Source organism: Carcharodon carcharias, chromosome 10 (genome assembly GCF_017639515.1).
Source record: "Carcharodon carcharias isolate sCarCar2 chromosome 10, sCarCar2.pri, whole genome shotgun sequence".
NCBI lineage: Eukaryota > Metazoa > Chordata > Chondrichthyes > Lamniformes > Lamnidae > Carcharodon > Carcharodon carcharias.
This window is the reverse complement of record NC_054476.1, coordinates 127,240,023-127,266,608: the sequence shown is the minus strand read 5'-3', so window position 1 is coordinate 127,266,608 and position 26,586 is coordinate 127,240,023. Positions and strand designations below refer to the sequence as shown.

Below are 26,586 nucleotides of genomic sequence, written 5' to 3'. Positions count from 1 at the left end.
TAGACTGCCCTTAGCTCTAGGTTATATGCCTTCCTTCATCACCGTGTGGGTGGTACTGCACTCAGTCCCATGTCAACCGGATCCTTCTATTACACCTCCCAAATCTTTATTCTCAGGATATAGACTGACATTAGTTTCCTTATAGTTTGCTTTAAGCCTTATATTGTGATAAGCCTTGTGTGCTTAACTTTAGTGTTGCAACTATAAACTATTCTAACTCCAAACTACTTCGTGATTAATATTACAACATTAACAGCATGCATTAACAATGTTCTTACTATTCCATTTCCTCCCTTCAAGTTTTTGAAATTGCAGATTTGGGCGAACTGGGGGTCTTGTACCCCTACCATGCCTCATTTGCCGTCTGGTTGGGAAAGTAGTAGGCTCTAGAGGTTCTTGATGTTGGCGATGGCTTCAAGGATGTATCTGGATGCAGGCATGGCTTCATGCGCTTCGTCCATTGATGGATGCTGCACCATGCCTGGTTGATCTGGTTGATGTGGCAGCGATTTGTTGTGGTCAGTTGTGATAATTTTTTCCTGTGTGGACGAAAGCAGTGTTCATCAGGTTGTCAGTGGTGTTTCTTCTTCTTATTCTGCCTTTCCTGGCATTTGGAAGCTCTCTGCTCTTGATGGAGAGTATTCCTGTGGATGGAAAAAGAGTTGGGAGGCGGCTCACCTTTGAGCAGTTGTGTTTGCGTGTGGCCCTACCTGGTTCCAGCTGATGCTGTAGTTTTGGCACGCTAGTTGGTAGTTGTTGGCGCTGTACATTGGTCAGTGTCTCTACTGTCTGCACCATGGTTGCTGATGGAGGCAGAGGCATCCCTGGAGGTCATTCCTGCTCCAGCGTCACCTCCACTGAGGGTATTGCTGTAACCTCCTGCGCAGCTGGTTAGTCTGGCTTTTGGGTAGGTTCGGGGACCTGAAACGAAGGAGAACAGACTTGCTCCACGAGCAGAGAAGAAAAGTCACAAATAATGTCAACATTTGGATGGTGTGTAATGGTTGAGCCTTCAGGAGGAGGCTTTTGAGGGAAGGTGGGGACCATGGCTGTCTTCACATCTGCCAGTAGAATCTCCCAAGTCTTTACTCCCTGCAGAGCTATACAGGCATCTCTGCTGAGGAATGAAAAGGGCTGATTCACATGACATCCATCAGCTTCGCAATCTGTTTGTTGCCATACCTCAATGGCTCCTGAAACATACCAATGACCAGGGATTGAACTCGCCCTGTGCAACAGAGTGGGCTGTCTGTCATTCAGACCCAGACATGGTTCTTTATCTGATAGGACTGTCACTCAGGTGCTGGAAACTAACTTAAAGTTGGTTAGATGGCCATTCACTGAGGTGTCTGCATTCCAGAAGGAAGAGTAGCATTATCTGATGTTGCCCAGTATGAAAGGGTGTGTGTCTTCTGGATTGGTAGCCTCAACTTCATGGATGGCTCTCAGGTTGTCTGTGTGGTGCTGAGGTCGCAACTGGCACAGCTTACTGCAGTTGCAACTGACACTGTTTACTGAAGTGTCCCTGTCTGTGGCAGTGGAAGCATTTGGCAACACTCGCAGGACATTGGTCCTTCCTGAGTGTGCTTCGTGTCGCAGCACTGGCACGGTCACTCGGCCGGGTGGTTTGGGGATGGGTTACCCTGGCTAAGAGGGTCCTTCCACTTGTGTGGCTTGATGTGGTGGACCGAGATGTGGCTTCTGCCCCATGATCTGCCTTTCCCTCTGAGAACGGTCCCATGTTGGTCTCAAAGCTTGGACAGCCTAACTAGTTGGACACCCTTGTTGAGAACAAGATCATCTTTGGCTTGGAGAAGGTTGGACACCAAATTGTTCGTGACACTCATCATGATTCTGTCTTTGATGAGTTTGGATTTTGGATCACCGTATTTGCATCCTTCTGCCATGCGGTAAAGATCATTGATAAAGGAATCGACAGGCTCCCCAGGCTGCTGGATTTTCCTATTAAACTTGGTGCCTTCCAAGATATTGTTAGATGTCGGGTTGAAGAAAAGGTCAATAGGTTTTAAAACATCATCAAATTGAGCAGATGATTCGTCCATGGTGATGATATTGTCTATAATCGGCCCAATGGAATAAAGCAACTTGTTCTGCATCCGACTTTCTATTTAATCCTGCAGCAATGCTATACTTCAGGAAGCTTTTCCTTCAAATAACTCCAACTGTGAGATTGGTCAGGACCTTAGGTGAGGCCCATTGGTGGTGGTAGTTAAGAGCGAAGGGGATTTCAAGATGGCGTTGCTGATATTGATAAAGATGGGATTCTCGCGATTCGCAGTTTTGCCGCGAAATTCAAGATGGCAGCGGCAGCCCAATGGGAAAGAAGAAGCATTAAAATAGCTGTGGGTCAGGTTGCTGCTGAGGATCATTTTAGTTATGAAGCGTACTGTGGGCCGTGGACAGGTCAGAACTCTCGCTGGCCAGCAGGCCGAAGAATCACAAGTGACCCAATTTGCTTTTTTAAAAAAAAAAAATTCTTCCTTGTTCGATCTCTTTCTTTATTTTATTTTCGTGACATTCAAGACTCAGGGCGTCATGTGGGGAGGGTGCCGAGTCATAGTTCGGGCTAGTGATGAAATACACACTGGACTTTCTGCCTGACTGGATTTTAAAAACAAGGTTTACAGGACTGGCTTGCATGGAACATCAAAAGGATTTTATCTCACCCTGCAGGCTCTGCTTTGTTGAAGCTGATCTTCCACAGGGATTCAGTGGCGACTTTTGCTTGAGCTTAACTTCTGCCTTTTTTCTGCTGATAGGCTCCCGCATCTCTGGAGCTTATCAGGTGAATTTTCTCAGCGTCTTGCTTTTTGAGTGAGGTTGCTTCACGGCAGAATCATTGCTGCTGTCTGTTTCTTGAGAGTTCTTCAGTCTTTTAGAGAGAATGTCGATTTTTATCCACTGCTGCCACCATGATCAGTTCTGTTATCACTATCCATGATATGTACTGCTCAGGCACCATGAAGCAGTCTTGTTGAAGTTACAAAGAAGTCTTTATTAACATTACTGAACTATGCACACGTTTACAGTAGAGGGTAAAGGTATGGAGAGGACCCCATACCAGGTCCTTACATGTTGCTTTCTATCTGTGGACTGCCCTTAGCTTTAGGTCATGTGCCTTCTTACATAACCGTGTGGGTAGTTTTATAGTCAATCCCATGTTAACCCTTAAAGTACCAGATCCTTCCACTACAGTCTTTATTAAATTTGAGATAAAACAATTGCTCCCTAAAGACCTCGGCAGATACAGCCCCTTACTGAGACCCCTTCTCCTCCTCCCTTTTCTAGCAGTTTTTTCTGCTGATGTGGTCTTTCTTCATTCTCCCAGCCATGCTCAACTCCCAGAGGAAATGCTACCAGGTCACGATGCAACTTGTTTAGTACAAGCTTTTGTGTCAACAAAAAAGTATTACAATGCCAGTCAGACCACTGTCTATAAACTATCCGATTTTAGTCAAATATAGAAAAGCTCCAAAAATGTTTACAAATGCACCCACAGGCTTAACCAAAGATTCAGCAACTAATCTATAAATAGTTCATGATCACTTTAAGTAGTGCTGGTTTGGGGAGTGGGGGGGTCTTTCATTTTGTTTAATGCCTGTTCAGCTGTACGCGCTTAAGGCTGGAGTGTGAGGTTTAAACGTGACAATGCTGTCATCAAATCAGCATTGCACAATGAAATAATAATGTCTACTCTGCATGTTGCTGGCGGTTGTTAGGTGCATGCATGCAAACCCTTTTAGCAAAATGACATCTAGTGCACTTCTCATCCGAGGCGTGGGCAGATGTCTCAGGCCTCATTTTTGAGTGTTTGGAGCCCACGTAGCATATAAAAATGCACACTACGCAAACCAATTGATATGCCATATCCTTGATATAATTTCATGTACATACATATTGGGGGGAGGGGGTTTGGTGAGGTTTGTTGAGAACAAATCCTAATTGTATGAATAATGATTCACAGATTATACAAGATGTATTATTAATTATTAATGGACTTGTTCTAAGATGCAATTAGCTAAGTACACTTACCCTTCACAAAATTGTATAGACTGCTGATTGTTAAACTTTTAAAGGCATAAAAAGTACTACTGCTTTGAAAAAGAGGCTAGATTTGTAAAACTACAAAACCAAGCAGATGCAACAGAACAGCTACAAACTGAAGCAAATTACTGACAAACTTATCCTGAAGAGGGGAGAAGATGGATGAGAAAATGCTGACAGCAGACGTCTGGTATAATGAGGAGTATAACACTTTATATGATTAATCATTAATTAATCTATAACCAACCTTATGTAAATATAATTAAGTATGCTTCTGCATCTTCTGTGCTCAGAATCCAAATCCATAGTTTTAATGGATTGGCAGGTCTACCTCAGGGTAATTAACAGATTTTTGTTAAAGCTGAATGGGTTCTGACAGGTTTGGCGATAGGATGCTGCACTATTTATAAACTCCCCAGTCTTTCTTGAGGCTGATTTTTCTTTCTGTATTTTTCCCTCTGGCTTTTTCTCTCCCAACTTGATTTCTTACTGTCCAAACCTATGGGGAGAGGAGGAAACAAGGTGGAGGGGGTATAACAGATGGGGGAATGGGACAGGAGGATAAGGGCGAGAGGGAGATGAGCGGGAGGCTTCAAAGTGTGAGAGAGTTCTTATTTGCTACAGAAGGGCCAGTTTTTCATTTCTTATTTCTCCTGATTTTTCCTCTGAGCAAATTGGTTTGCTATTCAATGTAGGGTCAGGGTTAAGAAAATTCCATCAGCTGCATTGCCTTGAACAGAAGATTGCTTCAGCAGTATCTTCAGAACAGAACAGAGATTCGCAGGATATTTGTCCTTCACCCTTCACACCTCATTCCATTACTCTAGTCATGATTTCATTTATGGCTTCAATCTGTTAGCATTTATTTGGGAGGTGGGGTGAAAATTACAGATGCTGGTTGGGAGAACACCACATAAATTTGAGTGATATGAATGAGTGGAATATGTTATAAGGATTATTGCTGGGCAAGATAATACAGTAGGTTCAGTCATTTTGTATAGATCGAAGGGAATGTTTTCTTCTCTGGCGATGCTGCAAGACCTGCTGAGTTTTTCCAGGTAATTCTGTTTTTGTGGAGGGAACGTCACCTTGGTTTGTAAGATAGCTACTTTTGATTTAACTTTAAAGGAAGAGTGAATATTAATTTCCTTATTAAAGTTTTGAGCAACAATATGTATTTACAAAATTTGTAGAGTTAAAGAAAACATTTTTGCCCTCATTTCAAGATCCTTGGTTACAGCCTAAGACATTCCTGTGCTGCCACCCTATGCCGTTGTCCTGGAACTACATGTGAACTCTCATGACAAAAAAACAGTATCAATGGTTGACCGTGCACCCACCAGTACAGTAACAAGCAGTGAACACTGTGAATGTTAACCATTGTGCCATTTAGAGACATTACAGGTACTGCAGATGGATCTGATATTTAAAATGGGATTTCCCATTGGCAAAGTCTGACAGGAGTTTTTGATGCATCTTGAGCTGAAATGGTGTGTCATTCTTAAAATATAACATAGCATTTTACATTATTACCTTGACCTGACTACCCACCCAGCCACCTCATCCTACCCTCTTACCTCACCCACCTACCCACCCTGCTATTCACTCATTTACCCACTAGCCCATACACTAATGTGGTAGATCTCCCATTGAATTTTACACGGTGGGGGGGCAGGGGGGGGCAAATTTACTGGAAAGGTGCGAGGTCCCGCTGCTGGAATCAGAAATGGAAGCCATTGCTGTTTTGGCAGGGTGGCCTGCTAAAGTCTGCAATTCAGTGGCAGCCAGCCAATTAACTGTTGGGAGGCAGAGCAGCTGTCCATATTTAAATGGCTGCTAGCACACTGTCAATTCAATCTGCCAACAAAGGCAGCATATACTGAGATCCTGAAGAACAAATTAACACAAGGAATGGCTGAAGAATGATCCAGGGTGGCCCCATGGTTTACAGATGTCCCCTTGCAGGTTCTCCTCCAGGTTGCTCTATCAAGGAGGGAGGTCCTTGTCTCCGGGATAGGAAGGGGAGACTGGACGGGGACGTGAAGGAAGCCTGAGCGGCAATCGCAGAGGAGGTCAGTAGCCATAGGGTCAGTGCCGCAAGCGGGTTAATGACCTTGTGTACTCCCCTAAGGTGAATGCATCACACAGTGCTTACCTTATTGCCTTATATGTGACTAGGCGTGAATGTGAGATTGGTAGAAAGGGCATGCCCACCCAGTCACTGGCAACAGCCTGGCAGCAGCATTGCCTGTCAAAGGCATGTCAGCCTCTCTATAAATGGCTCCAATCTGTTGGAGTTGAGTACTCCACTATTATTCTAAGTGACCACATGTAGGAGGCATTCCTGTGGACAGTCAGATGGCCACCAACTCAGGCTTTGCACATCTTTGGTAGGTGACTAATACTAGATATTTTTGTGCTTACAGGAGAAGATAGCATATAACATAAAAGAAATACCCAAAGTAGGCAATTGCATCCCTTACTTGACCATCCTGATGCCAATGGAAGAAGAGGCTCTGGAACTCGGAGGCCTGCATGCAGGCCAGTCCTTAGCTAATGATGAGATAGGAGTAGAGCCCTGAGAAATGAGTGACCTAATGGATGGACGCAAGAGAACCTCTGGCAAGCATGAGGCATAGTGTTCACATGTTCACTACTGATCACATGGAGCTCCACAGCAGGAGTGCTGTGAAGGATATGGTGGGACACGCATTACCCCGAGTCAGTCGCTTTTCTTTCACACAGGTCTCATGTGAGTATCCACATGCTGGTAGATTTGAGATCACAGCCTGGTGAGCACACTGCAGTAAGCCTGAGTATGTCACAGAGGCTGTGATGACCGAGGCCTCTCATGCTTTAAGAGCGATGCTGAGCTTCAGGCTGATTACATGCCTCTGGCGTCATCGACATAGTAGATACTGGTCGTGTAGTATGTGGGAACATCTGATGGAACTTCCAGAGGCTATGTGCAATGAAGTGTGAACAGTGCAGTAGTCCATCCAAATCATGAGGGCCACCGTGTCTCTGGCATGTGCGCACTTGGCTTCCTCCATGGAGAGTGTGGCAACCCTCTTGGAAGGCCATATCCTATACAACTCAGTAGATGCTAGATATACATGCAGACCTACATGCCATTGCCACCTGCATGAGTTCTGTGGAGCAATGACTGGGCGAGAAAGGCTGAGGCACATGGACTCACCACCAGCTCCTTGGACTCCTCAGGTGAGTAGGGAGAAACTAGTGTATCCTGAAAGTTGAAGAGTGACTGCCTGATGCACCTGGGGCTCCTTTCAGGGCACACCTGGCATGGACAGCGGCTCCTCAGCCCCTCTGTCAGTGATACCAGTGCCTCAAGATGGCAGACGTGATTCCTGCACTTGAGCAAGGGGTCCACAAAATGGTGGGACCCTCCAGACATCGGGCAGCCAGAGAGAAACCACCAATCTCATTGAAAGGCATGGGGAACCAAGGTCAGCAACCTGCCTCCACCACAGCTGACAGCGCAGTGGTAGCACCATGTAAGTGCACTTGGGGGTTCACAGGTTTTTTTTTTGTTAATGCATACTTTCTTGAAATCATTGTGTTTTCTACTAAATGTGGAATGTTGCAAGGTAAGAGAATCTCTTCCATTTCTTGTGGGCCGCTGGGCCTTTAGCAGTGCCCAGGCTCCTTCAAAGGGTGCGATAGGAAGGATCACACCACACAAGGTCAACGCATACTTCATGCCACTGTCTAAAAATGTATTAGCAGGTAAATGGTAATGGCAATCAAGGAAATGGCAACAGGGTTGTAAAGGCTGTATTGGTTAAAACAAAAACAAAGCACTGTTGATTCTGGAAATATGGATTAAAAACAGAAAGCATCTGTGGAGAGAGAAAGAGTTAACGTTTTGAGTCAAACATGACTCTTCCTCAAAAGTGTTCTAGAGAAAACCTATTAATTACCCTGTAGCGTCAGAGACTTCAGACAGTTCCAACATACTTACCTGGATAGATACCCAGGAAATGTTAGACAGAAAACTCCTAGTCTAACTCTTGGGTAACTGCACAACTGACCCCCCAATCTCCCACACTCACCCTAACTCACCCCTTGATACCCTGACTACACCCCTGACCCGACTTGCCCTCACCATCGACAACCCCTCAACCAGACCTGACTACCCCCACCTAGTCATTGATCTGACTACCCACCCACCCACCTCATCCACCTGCCACCCTACCCACTTACCTCACCCACCTACCCACCCTACCATTCACTCATTTACCCACTAACCCATACACCAACATTTACACTGGACTTTTAAAATTACCTTGCAGCAGCTAATGCTATGGAAGGGGGGTGCGGCTTCTTCACTGATTCTTTTCGCTGCTCTCTGCATGAATTTCTGTGCTGAGGGAGTTCTTCTGCACCATGGCTCAGAAGTCTGACTTTTTTAAACATATCCAGGTAAGTAGGTAGTTTTCATTCTGATCAGCGTCAGACGAAGCGAGTCCGATGCTGATCGGAAGCTTTAGGCTGTTGGCTGGTTAAGTGAGTGGGCAACAAGATGACCGATGGAGTGTGAGGTTATTCATTTTGATACTAAGAACAGAAAAGCAGAATATTTTTTAAAGATGGGAAACTTGTAAATATTAAAGTTCAGAGTGACTTGGGTGTACTCGTAAAAGGAACATAAAGTTGGCATGCAGGTATAGCAAGCAATTAGGAAGGCAAATGATATGTTGGCCTTTATTGCAAAGAGATTGGAGTACAAGAATAAAGAAGTTTTGCCACATTTGTAAAGGACTTTGGTAAGACCACATCTGAAATACTGTTTGCTGTTTGGTCTCCATATTTAAGTAAGGATATAACTGTATTGGAAGCAGCAAAGGTTCGCCTGATTGGTCCCTTGAATGATGAGGTGCTGAGTAAATTGGGTCTATGTTCTCTAGAGTTTTGAAGAATGAGAGGTGATCTCATTGACACATATAAGATTTCGAAGGGCTTGACAGCGTAGACTCTGAGAGGTTGCTTCCTCTGCTGGAATCTAGGTCACAGGGGCACAGCGCCAGGATAAAGGGACCAATCATTTAAGACAGACATGAGGTGTGGAATCTTGTGCCCACCCTGCTGCCAGGTGAGCATTTAAATTGATGGGGAAGGTGGTGGATGGGGACCCTGCCACCTTTCCACCTCCAACCTGATTAAGTCCTTGGCAGGAAGACTCATGGACAGCCTTCCCACATCACCGCCAACTCAGGCCCTTAAATGGGCCATTAATACCCACTTAAGGGTCTCATCCTGGCACTGCTGGTATTAATCCATCAGCAGGTATGGGGATTGCCATGCAGGGAGCATGACAAGCAAATCCTGACATTTGTTTGCAGGTTCCCCATGAGGGAGTCCCTTGTTGAAAGGCACTCAGTGCCTGATCAAGGGACCCAGAATCAGGATGGGGGGGGGGGGCTTGTGTGGGTTACCCACTGTCCTGCTGTCAACCCTCCCTCCCCCCTCCCTCCCCCTACAACCCTCTTGCCACCATCACTTGCTTGTGCCTGGGCCCTTGCTGATCTGGATGCCTCAGGTGGGTGTTGTACCAGTAGCAACCACTGCCTTCCCAGTGGAGCTCCTGAGTACAGAAGAGCTGCTGGCCTCTGATTGGCTGGCGGCTCTTGGCAGGCAGGACTTCTTCCTCTGGGGTCCTTCATTCCAGGGAAAACAGGCTGGTGGCAGGACTGTTAAGTGTCTAAGTGACATAAGATGCAGTGGGCCTTCTCATAAAAAGGTGAGATGGGGTTCTTGCTGACTCTCCAGCTGAAGGGTGGGACACCTGTCGCCTTCACAAGATTCTGCCTTTCGAGAAATTTCTTCTCTCAAAGGATTGTGAATTTTTGGAATTCTCTCTACAGAGCTTGTGGATGCTCCATCATTGAATGTATTTAAGGCTGTAATAGACAGCTTTTTGCTCTCTCAGGGAATCAAGGGATATGGGGAGCAAGTGGGAAAGTGGAGTTTAAGCTGAACATCAGCCATGATCGTATTGAACAATTGAGTAGGCTCGGCAAGCTGTATGGACTACTCCTGTTCCCTTACGTTCTTATGATCTTAGGGAATAACAATGACAGATTGAACTGCTTAAAATGGTGCCTTAATTGTCTGTGCATCTGGTTTGATTATCAACTGCACTTTCCTCTTAGACTTTACCAGGTCTTGGCCCTTCTTTTGCAATGCTTCAGAGGAGCATAGAAGAGCACTATTAATTATCTTATGTCTGCAACACTTCCTGTCGACAAAATATTGCTTGTTCAGTTCCCTACAGTGTACTAAATCTAATGTCCTGACACTTTCCCACTTTGGGCAGCAAAAAGGGCCTGAACAGATTCATTAAATAGAACCTAGAACCATAGAACCACAGAAAGGTTACAGCACAGAAGGAGATCATTCGGCCTATCTTGTCCATGCCAGCCCGAGGACACCCAAGTGCCTTTTCTAATCCCACCTTCCTGCACCTGGCCCATAGCCTTGCAGCATACAGCACTTTAGGTGCAGATCCAGGTACTTCTTAAAAGATTTAAGAGTTTCTGCCTCTACGACCAACTTGGGCAGCGAATTCCAGACATCCACTATCCTCTGTGTAAAAACGTTCTTCCTCATGTCCCCCCCTACACATCCTGCCACTTATCTTGAATCTATGTCCCCTGGTTCTGGAATTCTCCACCAAGGGAAACAATTTTATCCTGTCCACTCTATCTATTCCCCTCATAATTTTGTACACCTCAATCAAGTCACCTCTCAGCCTTCTTTGTTCTAAGGAAAATAACCCCAACCTATCCAATCTCTCCTTGTAGCTACTCTTTTCTAACCCTGGCAACATTCTTGTAAACCTCCTCTGCAGTCTCTCCAGAGCTATTACGTCCTTCCTGTAATGTGGTGACCAGAACTGCACACAATACTCCAGTTGTGGCCTCACCAGTGTTTTATACAATTCCAACATTATATCCTTACTTTTATATTCTATACCTCTGCTAATGAAGGAGAGCATTCCATATGCCTTCTTTAAGTGTCTACTTGAACTGCTGCCTTCAGGGACCTGTGTACTTGTACGCCAAGATCTCTTACTTTATCTACTCCTCTTAATATATTCCCATTTATTGTGTAATCCCTGTAACTGGTTGACCTCACACTTCTCTATGTTAAAATTCATCTGCTACTTTACCGCCCACTCCACCAACCCATCTATATCGTTTTGGAGATTATGGCTATCCTCTACACAATCCACTACTAGGCCAATCTTTGTGTCATCTGCAAATTTCCCAATCATGCCCCCCATGTTCACATCCAAACTGTTAATAGATAACACAAACAGCAAAGGTCCCAACACCGAGCCCTGTGTAACACCCCTTGAGACAACTTTCCATTCGCAAGGGCATCCATCGACCTTTGTTTCCCTGTTTCCTGTTACAAAGCCAACCTTTTATCCAGTTTGCCACATTACCCTGAATCCCATGGGCTTTTACTTTCCTGACCAATCTGCCACATGGGACCTTGTCAAATGCCTTGCTAAAATCTATGTACACAACATCCACTGCACTACCTTCATCAACCCTTCTTGTCACTTCCTCAAAGAATTCAATCAAATTTGTGAGGCAAGACCTTCCTTTAACAAATCCATGCTGACCATCCCTGACTAGTCCATGCCTTTCCACATGACAGTTAATCCTATCTCTCAGCATTGATTCTACTAATTTGCTCACCACCTGGAGCTAAGACTAACTGGCCTATAATTGTTTGGCATTTCCTTTGATCCCTTTTTAAACAATGGAACTACATTTGCATTTCTCCAGTCCTCCGGTACCTCCCCTGTATCAGGTGAAGATTGGAAAATCATCCTCAGAGCATCTGCTATCTCCTCCCTGACTTCCTTCAGCAGCTACGGAAACATTCCATCTGGCCCTGGTGACTTATCAACTTTCAAGGATTTCAACCTTTCGAGTACTTCCTCTCTCTTTATGACTATCCCGTCCAATATCTTATTGTCTTCCTCCTGGACTACTATATCTACATCTTCCCTTTCCTTTGCAAACATGGAAACAAAATATTCATTCAAAACCCTTCCCACAGCCTCTGCATTTACACACAAATTTCCATCTTCATCTCTGATAGGTCCCACTTTTTCCTTAACTAACCTTTTAGCATTAATGTATTGGTAAAACATCTTTGGGTTATCTTTAACTTTACTTGCTAATCTTTTTTCATGCCCTCTCTTTGATTTCCTTATTTTCTTCTTTACTTCGTCCCTGCACTTCCTATATTTGTCTAGGCTATCTGCAGTGCTTAGTTCTTTGTGCCTATCGTATGCTTTCTTTTTCTGTTTGATCTTTCCCTGTATTCCTCTAGACAACCAGGAGGGTCTAGATTTGGCAGTACCAGTCTTATTTTTGTAGGGACATGTCTACTTTGTGCAATTAGGATCTTGCTTTTTAGTGCTTCCCGCTGGTTTTCCACTGTTTTATCCTCCAGCAGTGCTGTCCAGTCCACCTCAGCCAAATCCCTTCTCATTTCTGCAAAACTTACCTTCCCCCAGTTCAAAACTTTTACTCCTGCCTTATCTCTGTCCTTTTCCATGTAATGCTAAATCTAACTGAATTGTGATCACTGTCCCCAATATGGTCGCCTCTGTCACTTCAATAACTTGCCCTTCTTCATTCCCCAAGACTAGGTCTAGAATTGCATCTCCTCTCGTTGGGTTTGTTACCAAATGGTTGAAAAAATTTTCCTGGACACACTGCATGAATTTTTTCGCCTCAGTGCCCCTTATATTGTTTGAATCCCAGCTGATATTAGGATAGTTGAAGTCTCCTACTATTATTGCCTTCGTGTTCTTACAAGCAGAAATTTGCCTACATATTTGTTCTTCTATCTCCCTTTCACTATTTGGGGGTCTGTAGTATACTCCCAGTAGCGTGACTGCCCCTTTTTTATTTCTAAGCTCAATCCATAAAGCCTCGTTTGTTGACCCATTTAATATATCATCCCTTCTCATAACTGGAATTGAGTCTTTAACCATTAGTGCTACCCCCCTTCCTTTTTTATCTCCTACTCTATCGTGTCTGAAGACTCTGTAACCAGGGATAGTAAGCTGCCAGTTTGTCCCTCCTTTATCCAGGTCTCCGTTATAGCAATGACATCCTGCTGCCATGTGTCTACCTGTGCCTTAACTCATCTAACTTGTTTGTAATACTCCTTGCATTGAAGTATAAACAGTTTAACCCCATCAATTTCCCTTGCTGGACACTTTGTAAACTTTGCTTCCCCTGTAACTCCATGTCTATCACAACAACCCTAGCTAATGTTCTACTTCCATTTTTCTGATCTGAATCTGACCTATCTGATCCTACTCCTGGGATCCCATCCCCCTGCCACACTAGTTTAAATACACCCCAACAGAACTAGGAAAAGCCCCCGCAAGGACACTGGTCCCAGCTCTGCCTGGATGCAGCCTGTCCGATTTGTACAGGTCCCACCTTCCCCAGAACCGGTCTCAGTGCCTCAAGAATCTGAATCCCTCCCAGCTACACCATCTCTCCAGCCACGTGTTCATATGGTCTATCCTCTTATTCCTGCTCTCGCTAGCATGTGGAACTGGGAGTAATCCTGAGATTACTACATTTGAGGTCCTGCATTTTAATTTATCTCTTAACTTCCTGTACTGAGCCTGCAGGTTCTCATCCCTTAGTTTACCTATGTCGTTCATACCAATGAGTACCACGACTACTGGCTGCTTACCTTCCCTCTCCAGAATGTTCTGAAGCCTCTCCATGACATCCTGGACCCTGGCACCAGGGAGGCAACATACCATCCTTGATTCATGTTTGCGGCTACAGAAGCGTCTGTCTGTCCCTGAACTATTGAATCCCCTATCCACTATAGCCCTACCACTTGTTTTCCTCCCGCCCCTCTGAGCAGCAGAGCCAACCACAGTGTCGTGAACTTGGCTGTTGCTGCTTTCCCCTGAGAGGCCATCCCCCCCAACAGTATCCAAAGTGGTATATCTGTTAGAGAGGGGGATGACCACAGGGGACTCCTGCACTACCTTCCTGAGTCTTTTACTGTTCCTAATGGTCACCCATTCCCTTTCTGCCTGTGTAATATTCACCTGCAATGTGACCACCTCACTAAACGTGCTATCCATGACTTGCTCAGCATCGTGGACGCTCCACAATGAGTCTTGCCATATAAAGCACCAAAAGAATCCTTCCCCCTGCTCAATGACTGGTAAATGTTTTTTCTTCAGCTTCCCCCTCACCCCACCATGCATTAATAGGAGCCCTCACCTCTATTTCTTCATCCCGCTCTCATATCCCATTCTCCCTCCCCTATCCTACCCTCTTCACCTTCACCCTAACCTCATCTCCCATCCCATCTGCCTCCTTCCCTGATGCAGCATGACATATCCAACTATTCTTCCTTCCTTGTTCTATAGAAGTGCCTCATTCTGTTTACTGTCTTAGAGCCTATGCTGCTGACCTCAGAAGTAAATTATTCTAATAAAGAATCCTATAACAAATGACAGACATGTTCATTAGCTACGGCACTTCAACCTATTCACTTCATTAAAAAAATCAACGATTTTCAACATCAAATTCAAGTGCCAATATGTGCAAAAAGAAGACATTTCAATGATAGCAGAGGTCAGTGTCAGTTATTCTCTGGCGCTGGATTAACCATAATATTTCAGGAAAGATGTCAGACCAAGGCCTCATCAGCCCTCTTAGGTGGGTTAAAAGATCAAATCAACCTTTCCACCTGATGTTTTAAGCACCACCTGCGCTGGCAAGTAGCAGAGAATGGAGATCATACATTGGACTCATCAGCTATCTCAGAAACCAAGTAGAAGTAAGTCATTTTTGATCCTGAGGGACTGCCTAATAAGGATTAGAAGATTGTTGTGCTGGAGCTGGGTAATGGAATCTTTATCTTGTAACTGGTATCAGCTGGAGGAATCAAGTGTCAGAGAGGCACAGCATGACAGGAAAAAAAGATCTGAAGGGCCGAGTTCTTTTAAACATTCAGTTGTAAATAAGTAAGCGTATCTAACAAAACAGAAGCAGTGATAATTTGCCACAACCAATTAATAATTTTATTGATATTGGCAAAACAGTGCAGCTGAACAGTCAAACAAAACATGGCTGATAAACAAACATAACTACTGTCCACCAACTAAAATGATGGAGATGGAAAAAGAATTTTATTGCAAATAGTTCTGTATTCACATCAGTGATCTACTGTTCAAAGTAACTGTCTAATCCCATTTTATACCCTACAGGAAAGTCAGTACATGTTTTAGCTAGGAAAAGTATGACATTATGTTATATTGTGAAACTGTGCCCTGACAAGATTTGGAGAATTCCATAAATTAGTAGATCCGTAACTCCATAAATATGTTAATGTTTAACAAGAATCAAATCCCTCTCCCAATCATTTGAATGGAAGCATTAATCAATTTAAAAGAAATACTTAATCACTGTTACAATAGTAGAATGAGAAAAGTGCATTTATCATTTATGTTATATCATTTACAGACATTTCTGAGCTAATACTTCATAAACTACAGAATTTTCACTCAGTAAACGCACCTGATAATAGCTGTAGTTAGGATAAGAAGAAGTGTTTGTGTTAGGACAACCTGTCATTGGATCCAGGTGGGAGTTAGGAGGGCAGCATTGCAAGACAGCTAGAAAAACAAAACCCTGTTCAGTAAAATGCTGTAAAAATGTAATGTGACAGCTCTCATAAAGGTTTATTATTATCAGGTGAAACTAAAAAGATTTAGATTATTTTTACAGCTTATAGCAAAAAAAGTGTGGATTTGCAAGGAAATTGGCAAACAATTTAAAATACACTGAGAAATACATTGCATCAACATGCTAATTTTCACATGTACATATAGGGATTTTCTCAAATTGAACACATCCAGAATATGAGTAAACCAGATCAGAACGTCAGGAAAATACCTGAAGAATTTGTCTGTGACAGCAAAGAATTAGAAATTGGCATCCTGTTGGGAGAGGTCACCGAGTTATAACATATATGATTATACACAGCAACCCTGTCACTATAAAAGAAGTATGCACTATATGCTGCTATACATCATAGGAACAAAGGAGCAGTAGACCATTGGGCCCAACGAGTCTGCTCTTCCATTCAGTTAGATCATGGCTGATCATCTACCTCAATGCCATTTTCCCATACTCTCCCCATATCCTTTCATGTCATTACTTTGGCCTTGAACAAGCTCAATGATTGAGCTTCCACAGCCGTCTGGGGTAGAGAATTGCAAAGATTCACCACCTTTTGATTGAAAGAGTTCTTCCTCATCTCATTCTTAAATGGCCTACCCCTTTGTCTGAGACTGTCTTCTCTGGTTCTAGACTCAACAGCCATGGGAAATAATCTATCTACAACTACCCTGTCACGCCGTGTTAGAATTTTGCTGAAAATGTTTTCTTTCATTCACATCTTAGGATGTGGGTGCCGATCCAAATTTGCTCTTGAGAGCTGGTGGTGAGCTGCCTCCTTAAACTGATGCAGTCTATATGGTGAAGATATTGATGCAGTACTGTTATATAGGGGGCTCCAGAATTTTGACCCAGTGACACTGAAGGAACAGTAATATATTTCCGCGTTAGGATGGTGTATGACTTGAAGGGAAACTTGGAGTTGGTGGCGTTCACATGTGCCTGCTGTTCGTGTCCTTCTAAGTTAGCTTGTGAATTTGGGAGATGGTGTTGAAGAAACCTTGGGGAGTTGCTGTATTGCATCTTGTAGGTGGTACATTCTATAGATACAGTGGTGGTGAAGGAAATGAATATTTAAGGTGGTGTATGGGATGACAATGCTTTGTCTTGGACGGTGTTGAGCTTTTTGACTGTTGTTAGAGATGTAATTCCTCAAAGCAAGTGGTGTTGTATTCCATCAAAATTCTAATCCGTGCCTTGTAGATGGCAGAAAGAAACTGGGGAGTCAGGTGAGTCACTCAGCACAGAATGCCCAGCCTCTGATCTGTTCTTCTAACTACAGTATTTAAGTGACTGATCTAGTTATGTTCTGGTCAATGTGACCCCACCAGAATATTGATAGTAAGAGAATTTGATGATGGTGATGTCATTGAATGTCAAGGAAAGGTGGCTTGATTCTCCCTCATTTGAGATAGTCATTGCCTGGCACTCCTGTAGCACAAATATTAATTACCACTTATGAACCGCAGAGTACTTGTGGAGACAAAGTCCCGTGTTCACATTGAGGATACTCTCAATCATATGGCCTGGCATTACCACCATGCTAAATGGGATAGATTTCGAACAGATCTAGCAACTCAAGACTGGGCAACCATGAGGCACTGTGGGCCGTCAGAAGCAGCAGAATTGTACTCAACCACAATCTGTAACCTCATGGCCTGGCATATCCCCCACTCTACCATTACCACCAAGCCAGGTAGATCAACCCTGGTTCAATGAAGACTGCAGGAGGGCATGCCAGGAGCAGCACTAGTCATGCCTAAAAATGAGGTGTCAACCTGGTGAAGTTACAACACAGGACTATTGTGTGCCTTTCATGATGCTATTAATGTATATATTATTGGAAAATATTTTTCTTTTAAAATAGAGGTTTAGTCTGTGGGAGTGTCTTAATTGGATTAAAGCCAGCTAGTCTGGGTGCTTTGATGTGTACTAGTTTTGTACTATTTGGCTATGGGCCAAGTGCTGGTAAATGGGATTAGTTAGGTAGGTCAGGTGTTTCTCACATGTCAGTGCAGACTTGATGGGCCAAAGGGTCTCTTCTGCACTCTGTGATTCTGATTCTGTGTGATTCTGTGATATGTAAGAGAGATAGTGTATTTACATTTTTTTGAATAGAGCATTCAAAAAGGGGGATGAAAACTACCACCTAGCTAGCAGATACCACACAATATGTTTATGTTACTAGTAAAATTGGTACTATGAAAGGGGCTTTATTGTTAAAAGATGGAGTTCAAAGAGGCTAGTGTTAAAATAAGAATTTACATGCAATGGGCTGTGCTAGGTATAACTTCAGCAATTTTGCATGTGAGGAGCAGAGACAATGTGAGATCAAAAGCAGCTATAAGCCTCCAACTGTCTCCACAGTGAAAAGAACCTCATTTTGAATTCATAAGGTGAAAATGCTTTGTCTGGTGTCTGGTTAAGTCTATGGCTTGTTGTTGCCTTAATGGAGATTAGTTTGGTAATTTGTAGCCATGTGTACATATTTTAACTTGTGTAAATTAATAAAATGTTAGCTTAATATAAAACTTCTCAAGAACTGGTGGTATGATTCCTGACTTTAGAGTTGCATCTCATACATAACATTTAAAATTATAGGTTATGACCATTGTTTAAAGTTTCCCTCTGGGCTTTTTTTTAAATAACTCAGCTTTACAAACTACTGCCTCATAACAATTGAGGGCTCTTGCCAGGATTAAATTATATTTCTAATTCCTTGATTGGTTGGGAATTGGTGAATCTTAATCTTACGGGCACAAGAGGCATTTTGAATTCAAGAGTTGGTGAAATATTTTGGTAGAGGTGAGACTGCAAGATGGCTTTGGCAATTGCTAAGACTTATCTGGGAGTAGATGAGATAACTCTGATTGGTTTGGAGAAAATAAGTTAACAGAGTTGGCGGATAAGTTAAAATTGGGGAAATCAGATATAGTTAAAAATATAGCATAGCATCTACAGTTGGAAGTGAAACCTGACACTAGTGAGTCACAGCTGGAGGTAGTGAGATTTCAGCTGCAAATGAAGAAGCTTGAATTAGAAGCAACGGAATTAGAAATTGTGAAGTTGGAGAAGGAAGAAAGAGAAAGAGACAGAATTCCAATTCAAAATGTTGGCAGTTAAAAAAGAGATGCCAGTGGGTGAGGAAGGATTTATCTGTAGAATAGAACCCAGTGAGGATATATTTAAATTTGTACAAGCTCTTCCAAAGTTTGAGGAAAAAGATATTGAAGCATTCTTTATTTCATTTGATAAGCTGGCTAAACAGATGAAATGGCCACAGGAAAACTGGACATTATTATTACAGTCTAAGTTGTTAGGTAGGGTGCTTAAGGTATATGCTTTGCTTTCAGAAGAAATATCGGTGAGTTATGATGTGGTGAAGAAAGCTATTTTGAGTGCATATGAATTGGTTCCTGAAGCATATAGGCAGAAATTTAGGGATATGAGAAAACAGCCAGGGCAAACTTATATTGAGTTTGAAAGAGTAAAACAAAGTAATTTTGACCGGTGGATACAGGCGCTAAAAATAAGACAACCTATGCAGCTTTTGGGGAAGTAATTCTTTTGGAAGAATTTAAAGATTCAATCACTTCGGTAGTGAGAACTCATGTGGAAGAACTGGGGGTTGATTCTGTAAGACAAGCAGCAAAGATAGCTAATGATTATGAGTTAGTTTATAGAGCTAAACTTTTTTTCTGTCATCCTTTCAAATTGTATAAAAAGTGGGAAGGTGAAAGGAAGGTAGGTAGTCAGGGAATAGGAGTAGCTGGAAATTCCCAGAAAAGTTTTTCTCAGAACAAAAAGGAAGGTGCTGCAGGTAGAAGTGAAATTTGAAAATTGAGGTGTTTTCATTGTAATAAAGTGGGGCACACAAAGTCAGTGTGTTGGAGATTGCAAAAAAAATCTGTAGGAATTGTTGGGGTACAAAAAGTTCTGGAAGTAAAAGTACTATGGATTTTGAGGTACAGGCAAAGGATAAATCAGTGGTTTGTGTAGAGGTGAAACAGGGAGAATTAGTGACAGGTAAAGAAGTAGGAATGTGTTCACAGTTTACTCAAGAAAATTCTGAGAAGCAAGTTGCAGAAATGATTAAAGATTTTGTATGTGAAGGGAAAATCTTTCCATGGGTACAGGGTTGGGTAGGTAAAGGTGTTAAAATTTTAAGAGACACAGAAGCTAGTCAATCCTTAATGTTGCGGGATAGTGATATTTGTTGTTCGGAAGGAATGTTGCAATAGAAGATAATAATAAGCGGGGTTCATGGAGATGCTAAATCTATTCCATTGTGGAAGGCAAATTTAAAGAGCAAATGGAAAGCAGGTGATGTTATAGTTGGAGTGATGGAAAAATTGCCCATTGCAGGAGTATAATTCATTCTGGGTAATGACATAGCTGGATTGCAAAAGTGGGTGATGCCTATGGTAGTGGAGCAGCCTGTAGAAGTGTCTTCAACAGAGGTGTTACAGAAGGAACATCCTGGATTGTTTCCTGATTGTGTTATAATGAGATCAAAGGCCAATAGGGAAGAACAAGATAAACAAGATCAGCAGGCAGTTCAAAGGCAAGAAGAAGATGGCGAAATCCACTGTATTTGATAACATTGTTCAGGAGGAAGAAATGCAGGACAGTTCAGTTGAAATGTTTAACTCAAAGAGGTTAGTGGAGTTACAGAAAACTGATTTGCAATTAAAACAGTTATATCAGAAAGCTTATTCAGAAACCAAAGCAAAATGTATTCCAGTATGTTATTATCTTTGAGAAGGTGTTCTGATGAGAAAATGGAGGTCGGATCATGTCTCAGCAAATGAAAGCTGGAGGGAGGTGCATCAGATTGTTATCCTATTAGAGTTTAGAAATGAGATTCTGAAGATTGCTCATGAAATTCCAATGAGGGGACATTTAGGAATTAGGAGAACACAGGAAAGGATACAGAGGTATATTTTTTGGCCAGGATTGCATAGGGATGTAGTCAAATTCTGTAGAACCTGTTATATATGTCAACTAACAGGAAAACCACAAGCAGTGATTAAGCGGGTGCCTTGAATCCAAATACCAGCATTAGAAGAACCTTTTACCAAGGTCATGATTGATTGTGTAGGACCCCTCCCTAAGACAAAAAATGGAAATCAGTATTTATTGACAATGATGGATGTGTCTACCAGGTGTCCTGTAGCAAACCTTTAAGAAATATTATAACTAAGAAGATTGTGGAGGAGTTAATTAAATCTTTAATAAGATATGGTTTACCTAAAGAAGTGCAAACAGATCAGGGGTCAAATTTCATGTCACAACTGTTTAAGGAAATAATGAACAGTTTGGGGGTAAAACAGTTTAAGTCAACAGCTTATCATCCGGAGTTACAAGGGGCTTTGGGAAAATGGCATCAAACTTTAAAAACTATGATAAGGGCATACTGTCATGGTTATGCACAGGATTGGGATACAGGAATTCCATTTTTGTTATTTGCTATTAGAGACACTCCTAATGCATTGACTGGTTTTAGCCTTTTTGAACTAGTTTATGGTCACAAGGTAAGGGGACCACTGAAATTGATACATGAGAAACTGGTGGGTCAAAATTCAGAAACTACTGTCCTGGATTACGTATCAAATTTCAGGGAAAGATGGAACAGACCATATGAGCTGGCTAGGGAACATTTAAAGATATCACAGCAAGTGATGAAAGTGAAATCAGGTAAGAAGGCTAAAATTCATAGTTTTGTTTCTGGAGAGAAAATACTAGTTTTGTTACCAATATTAGGTGATTCATTAAATGCAAGATTTAGTGGTCCTTACAGGATTGAAAAGAAATTGAGTGAAGTAAATTACTTAATAAATACTCCAGATAGAAGAAAGTAGTAGAGGGCGTGACATGTACATATGCTTAAGAAGTACTTTGACAGGGAAGAGGAACAAAATTAGGTATTAGTGATGGTGGATGACGAGAAAGAGGTAGAAGTGCAGGACTCTGAAATTGAATTTCCTCTAATCAAATTGGATAATGAGGGATAAAAACAAAAAAACTGCGGATGCTGGAAATCCAAAACAAAAACAGAATTACCTGGAAAAACTCAGCAGGTCTGGCAGCATCAGCGGAGAAGAAAACAGTTGACGTTTCGAGTCCTCATGACCCTTCGACAGGTTCTGTCGAAGGGTCATGAGGACTCGAAACGTCAACTCTTTTCTTCTCCGCCGATGCTGCCAGACCTGCTGAGTTTTTCCAGGTAGTTCTGTTTTTGTTTTGGATAATGAGGGGGTGCTTGAAAATTTAAATGTAATACTGAGTTGCCTTCCAAGCAAGTGGCAAAGTGATTTGGAAAAGCTATTGCAGTCACACAAACCTATTTGTGGAAATAAGTTGGGAAAGACACATTTAGCTTTACATGATGGGTGTATAGGAATGTCATCTTCAATTAGGCAACAGCCTTATAGGTTAAATCTAGCAAAGTTATCACAGGTATAAAAAGGAATTGATTTCATGCTTCAGAATGATATCATTGAGTCTAGTTGCAATAACTGGAGTTCACCTATTGTGCTAGTACTGAAACCAGATGGAACACAAAGACTGTATGTGGACTATCGAAAGGTGAATGCGGTGACAAAAGCGGATTCATATCCCATACCGCGGTTGGAGGATTGCATTAAGACAGGGACAATCGAAATTTATCACAAAGTTTGCCTTGTTAAAAGGATATTGGCAGGTACCGTTGCCGGAAAGAGCAAAGGAGATATCAGCTTTTGTAACGCCAAGTGGACGATATCGGTTTAAAGTCATGCCATTTGGTATGAAGAATGCACCTCTGACATTTCGAACATTGACAAACAAAGTAATTGCAGGTCTCAGCAATTGTGCGATTTATATTGATGATCTAATTCTTTTCAGTCAGACGTGGGAGGAGCATTTACAGCATCTGGAAGAATTATTGACTTGACTACAAGAAACTAATTTGCTGATGAACTTGGCTAAAAGTAAATTTGCAAAAGCGCAAGTTACGTATCTAGGCCATACCATTGGACATGGTAAGGTGGCTCTGAGAGATGAGAAAGTCAAGGCTATCGTGGATTTCCCAGTGCCTACAACAAAACAAGAAGTTTTGAGATTTCTGGGCATGAGTGGGTTTTAGTGGAAATTTGTATCAAATTTTAGCCAAGTGGTTGCTCCACTGACTGAACTATTAAAAAAGAACAAGAAGTTTCATTGGACAGAAGTCATTCGATAGTTTGAAAACTGTATTAACTACGACACCAGTGTTGGCAGTACCCAATTATGCCAAGCAATTCAAGTTTGTCGTTGACTCAAGTGATAGAGGCATTGGGGCTGTACTGTTACAAGAAGATGACATTGGAATTGAAAAACCGATAGGGTATTTTTCACGGAAGTTGAATGTACAACAGAGAAGACACTTAATGATCGACAAAGAGACTTTGGGCAGGATTTTGCCGTTGGCGAGCAGGGGGCGGGGCACGCTCACCAATGTGTAAAATGACACGGGATGACATCGGGCGCATGACCCGATGTCATCCCGCCCCATTTAAATTTTCAGGAAGGCGGGGGCACAGCAAAATCAGCTGCAGGCCTGTTGACCTGTGAATGGCCAATTGAGGCCATTGACAGGATCATTTAAACAATTAAAGGTCCTGCCCATCCAATCTTAAAGTTGGCGGGCAGGCCAGGAGCCCCAGCGGCAAATAGAAAAAACATGAAACCTCATCCACCGGCGGGATGAGGTTTCATGCAGGGTTTTAAAATGTTTAATAAAGTTATAGTGTAAATTATGAACAAGTCCCATCTCATGTGACATTGTCACATGAGGGGGACATGTTAGGGATTTTTTTTTTCTATTTTTAATCTTTTTCAGTGTGGAAGCGATCTCCCTGAGGGAGATGTGCGCTCTTTTGTGCGCATGTGTGAATGAGCCCAATCTCGCTTTTGGGAAATACCCCCCACCCGCACAGGAAGCGCACATTGCTTCCCGCCAGACGTCATGCTGGGCGGGCCTTAATTGGCCCGCCCATGTAAAATGGCGGTGCAGCCTGTTTCTCCAATGGGGATTGGCTCCCCGCCCACCGGAGACTGGGTCGGGCCCGCCTGCCCAACAGGCAGAAAATTCTGCCCTTTGAGTTTGGTATTAGCATTGCAGCATTTTGAAATTTATGTTGCAAACAATTCATCAGAAACAATTGTTTTACAGACCATAATCGTTTAAAGTTTTAGTCAAATTTCGAAATAAATGTACAAGGCTTTTCAGATCGAGTCTATTATTACAACCATTTAATCTATGTATTATACATATTGCTGGAGGAGAAAATTTGTTCGCAGATGCGTTATCAAGAGTTTGAAGCTTAAAGGAAAATGGGACATTTTTAATAAAAAAACAACCTAGACACAACTGGAGTGATTTCCGTTGATACTAAGGACTTGTGTGTGTGTGTGTGTATGTATGTATGTATATATATATATATATATATATAATATATTGTTATGTTAATACATGCATCTGGTGATGTACTAGTGTAACAAGTATAGGAGATACAAAACAAAAACAAAAACAGAATTACCTGGAAAAACTCAGCAGGTCTGGCAGCATCGGCGGAGAAGAAAAGAGTTGACGTTTCGAGTCCTCATGACCCTTCGACAGAACTTGAGTCAAAAAGTTTTGGATTTCCAGCATCCGCAGTTTTTTTGTTTTTATAAGTATAGGAGATAGTGTGAGATGGGCTATTAAAATGAAGCTGTCTTCTAGAATTATAATGGTTCATTTTTTGATAGGGAGGGGGTGTCATGAAGCTATTAATGTATATAATATTATTGGAAAATATTTTTCTTTAAAATAGAGGTTTAGTCTATGGGTGTGTCTTAATTGAATTAAAGCCAGGTAGTCTGGGTGCTTTGATGCGTACTAGTTTTGATATGTAAGAGAGATAGTGAATTTGCATTTTTTTGAATAGAGCATTCAAGAATGGGGGTGAAAACTACCAGCTTTTACCAAGCAATATGTTTATATTTCTGTTAAGATTGGTACAATGAAAGGGGTTCTATTGTTAAAAGATGGAGTTCAAAGAGGCTGGTGATACAATGAGAATTTACATTCAATGGGCTGAACTAGGTATAACTTCAGCAGTTTTGTGTGTGTAGAGCAGAGGCAATGTGAAATCAAAAGCAGTTGTAAGCCTCCAACTGTCTCTACAGGAAACAAAGTCAAAAGAATCTCATTTTGAATTTGTAAGGTGAAAATGCTTTGTCTGGTGTCTGGTTAAGTCTATGGCTTGCTGTTGCCTTAATAGGGATTAGTTGGGAATTTGTTAAAAATTATGATCCCATAGTAATTTGCAGCCATGTGTATATATTTAACTTGCGTAATTTAATAAAATATTCCACTTAGCTTAATATAAAACTGCGAGAACTGATGGTATGACTCCTGAATTTAGAATTGCACCTCAAATATAACACTTAAAATTATGGGTTATGACAGTTGTTTAAAGTTTCCCTCTGGGATTTTTAAAAATAACTCAGCTTTACCAAACTGCTGTCTCATACCAGTGTCAAACAGCATAAGCAGCAAGTTATAAACAGAGCTAAGCAATTCCACAACCAACAGATCAGATCCAAGCTCTGCAATCCTGCCACATTGAGTCGTGAATGGTGGTGGTCAATTAAACAACTCACTGGAGGAGGCTCCACAAATATCCCCATCCTCAATGACGGAGGAGCCCAGCACATCAGTGCAAAAGACAAGGCTGAAGCATTCACAACAATCTTCAGCCAGAAGTGCTGAATGGATAATTCATCTCGACCTCCTCCAGAGGTCCCTAGCATCACAGATGCCAATCTTTAGCCAATTCGATTCATTCCACATGATATCAAGAAATGACTGAAGGCACTGGATATTGCAAAGGCTATGGGCCCTGACAATATTCTGGCAAAGTAGTGAAGACTTGTGCTCCAGAACTTGCTGTGTCCCTAGTTAAGCTGTTCCAGTACAGCTACAACACAAACATCTGCCCGACAATGTAGAAAATTGCCAGTTAAGTCCTGTACACAAAAAGCAGGACAAATCCAACACGGTCAATTATGGCCCATCAGTCTACTCTCTATCATCAGTAAAGTGATGGAAGGGATCATTAACAGTACTATCAAGCGGCACTTGCTTATCAATAACTTCATTGATATTCAGTTGGGGGTCTGCCAGCTTCTCTACTCAGCTTCTGGTTTCATTACAGCCTAGTTTCAAACATGAGCAAAAGAGCTGAACTCCAGAGGTGAGGTGAGAGTGACTACCCTTGACATCACGGCAGCATTTGACCCGGAGCTCTAGCAAAACTGGGGTCAATGGGAATCAGGGAGAAAACTGTCCGCTGGTTGGAGTCATACCTAGCACAAAGGAAGATGGTTGTGGTTGTTCTAGTTTAATCATCTCAGTTTCAGGACATCACTGCTGGAGTTCCTCAGGGTAGTGTCCTGGGCCCAACCATCTTCAGCTGCTTCATCAATGATCTTCCTTTCATCATAAGTTCAGAAGGTGGGAAGTTCGCTAATGATTGCACAATGGTCAGCATCATTCGCCACACCTCAGATACCAAAGCAGTTCATGTCCATTAGACTAAGGGGTGGTACGTTTAAATCAGAGATGAGGAGGAATTACTTTTCTCAAAGGGTCGTGAATCTGTGGAATTCACTACCTCAGAGTGGATGCCGGGACACAATAAATTTACAGAGGAGATAGACAGATTTTTAATTAGTA

At 42.3% G+C, this 26,586-nt stretch overlaps 1 protein-coding gene across 1 annotated transcript in view; it reads right to left on the bottom strand.

Moving 5' to 3' along the window:
* Positions 1-26,586, bottom strand: part of hsf5 (heat shock transcription factor family member 5) — a 104,007-nt gene that overhangs the window by 17,047 nt on the left and 60,374 nt on the right. The window contains exon 3 of the mRNA XM_041196686.1: positions 15,681-15,778. Coding sequence (XP_041052620.1) covers positions 15,681-15,778 — 98 coding nt within the window. The remainder of the gene's footprint in view (positions 1-15,680; positions 15,779-26,586) is intronic.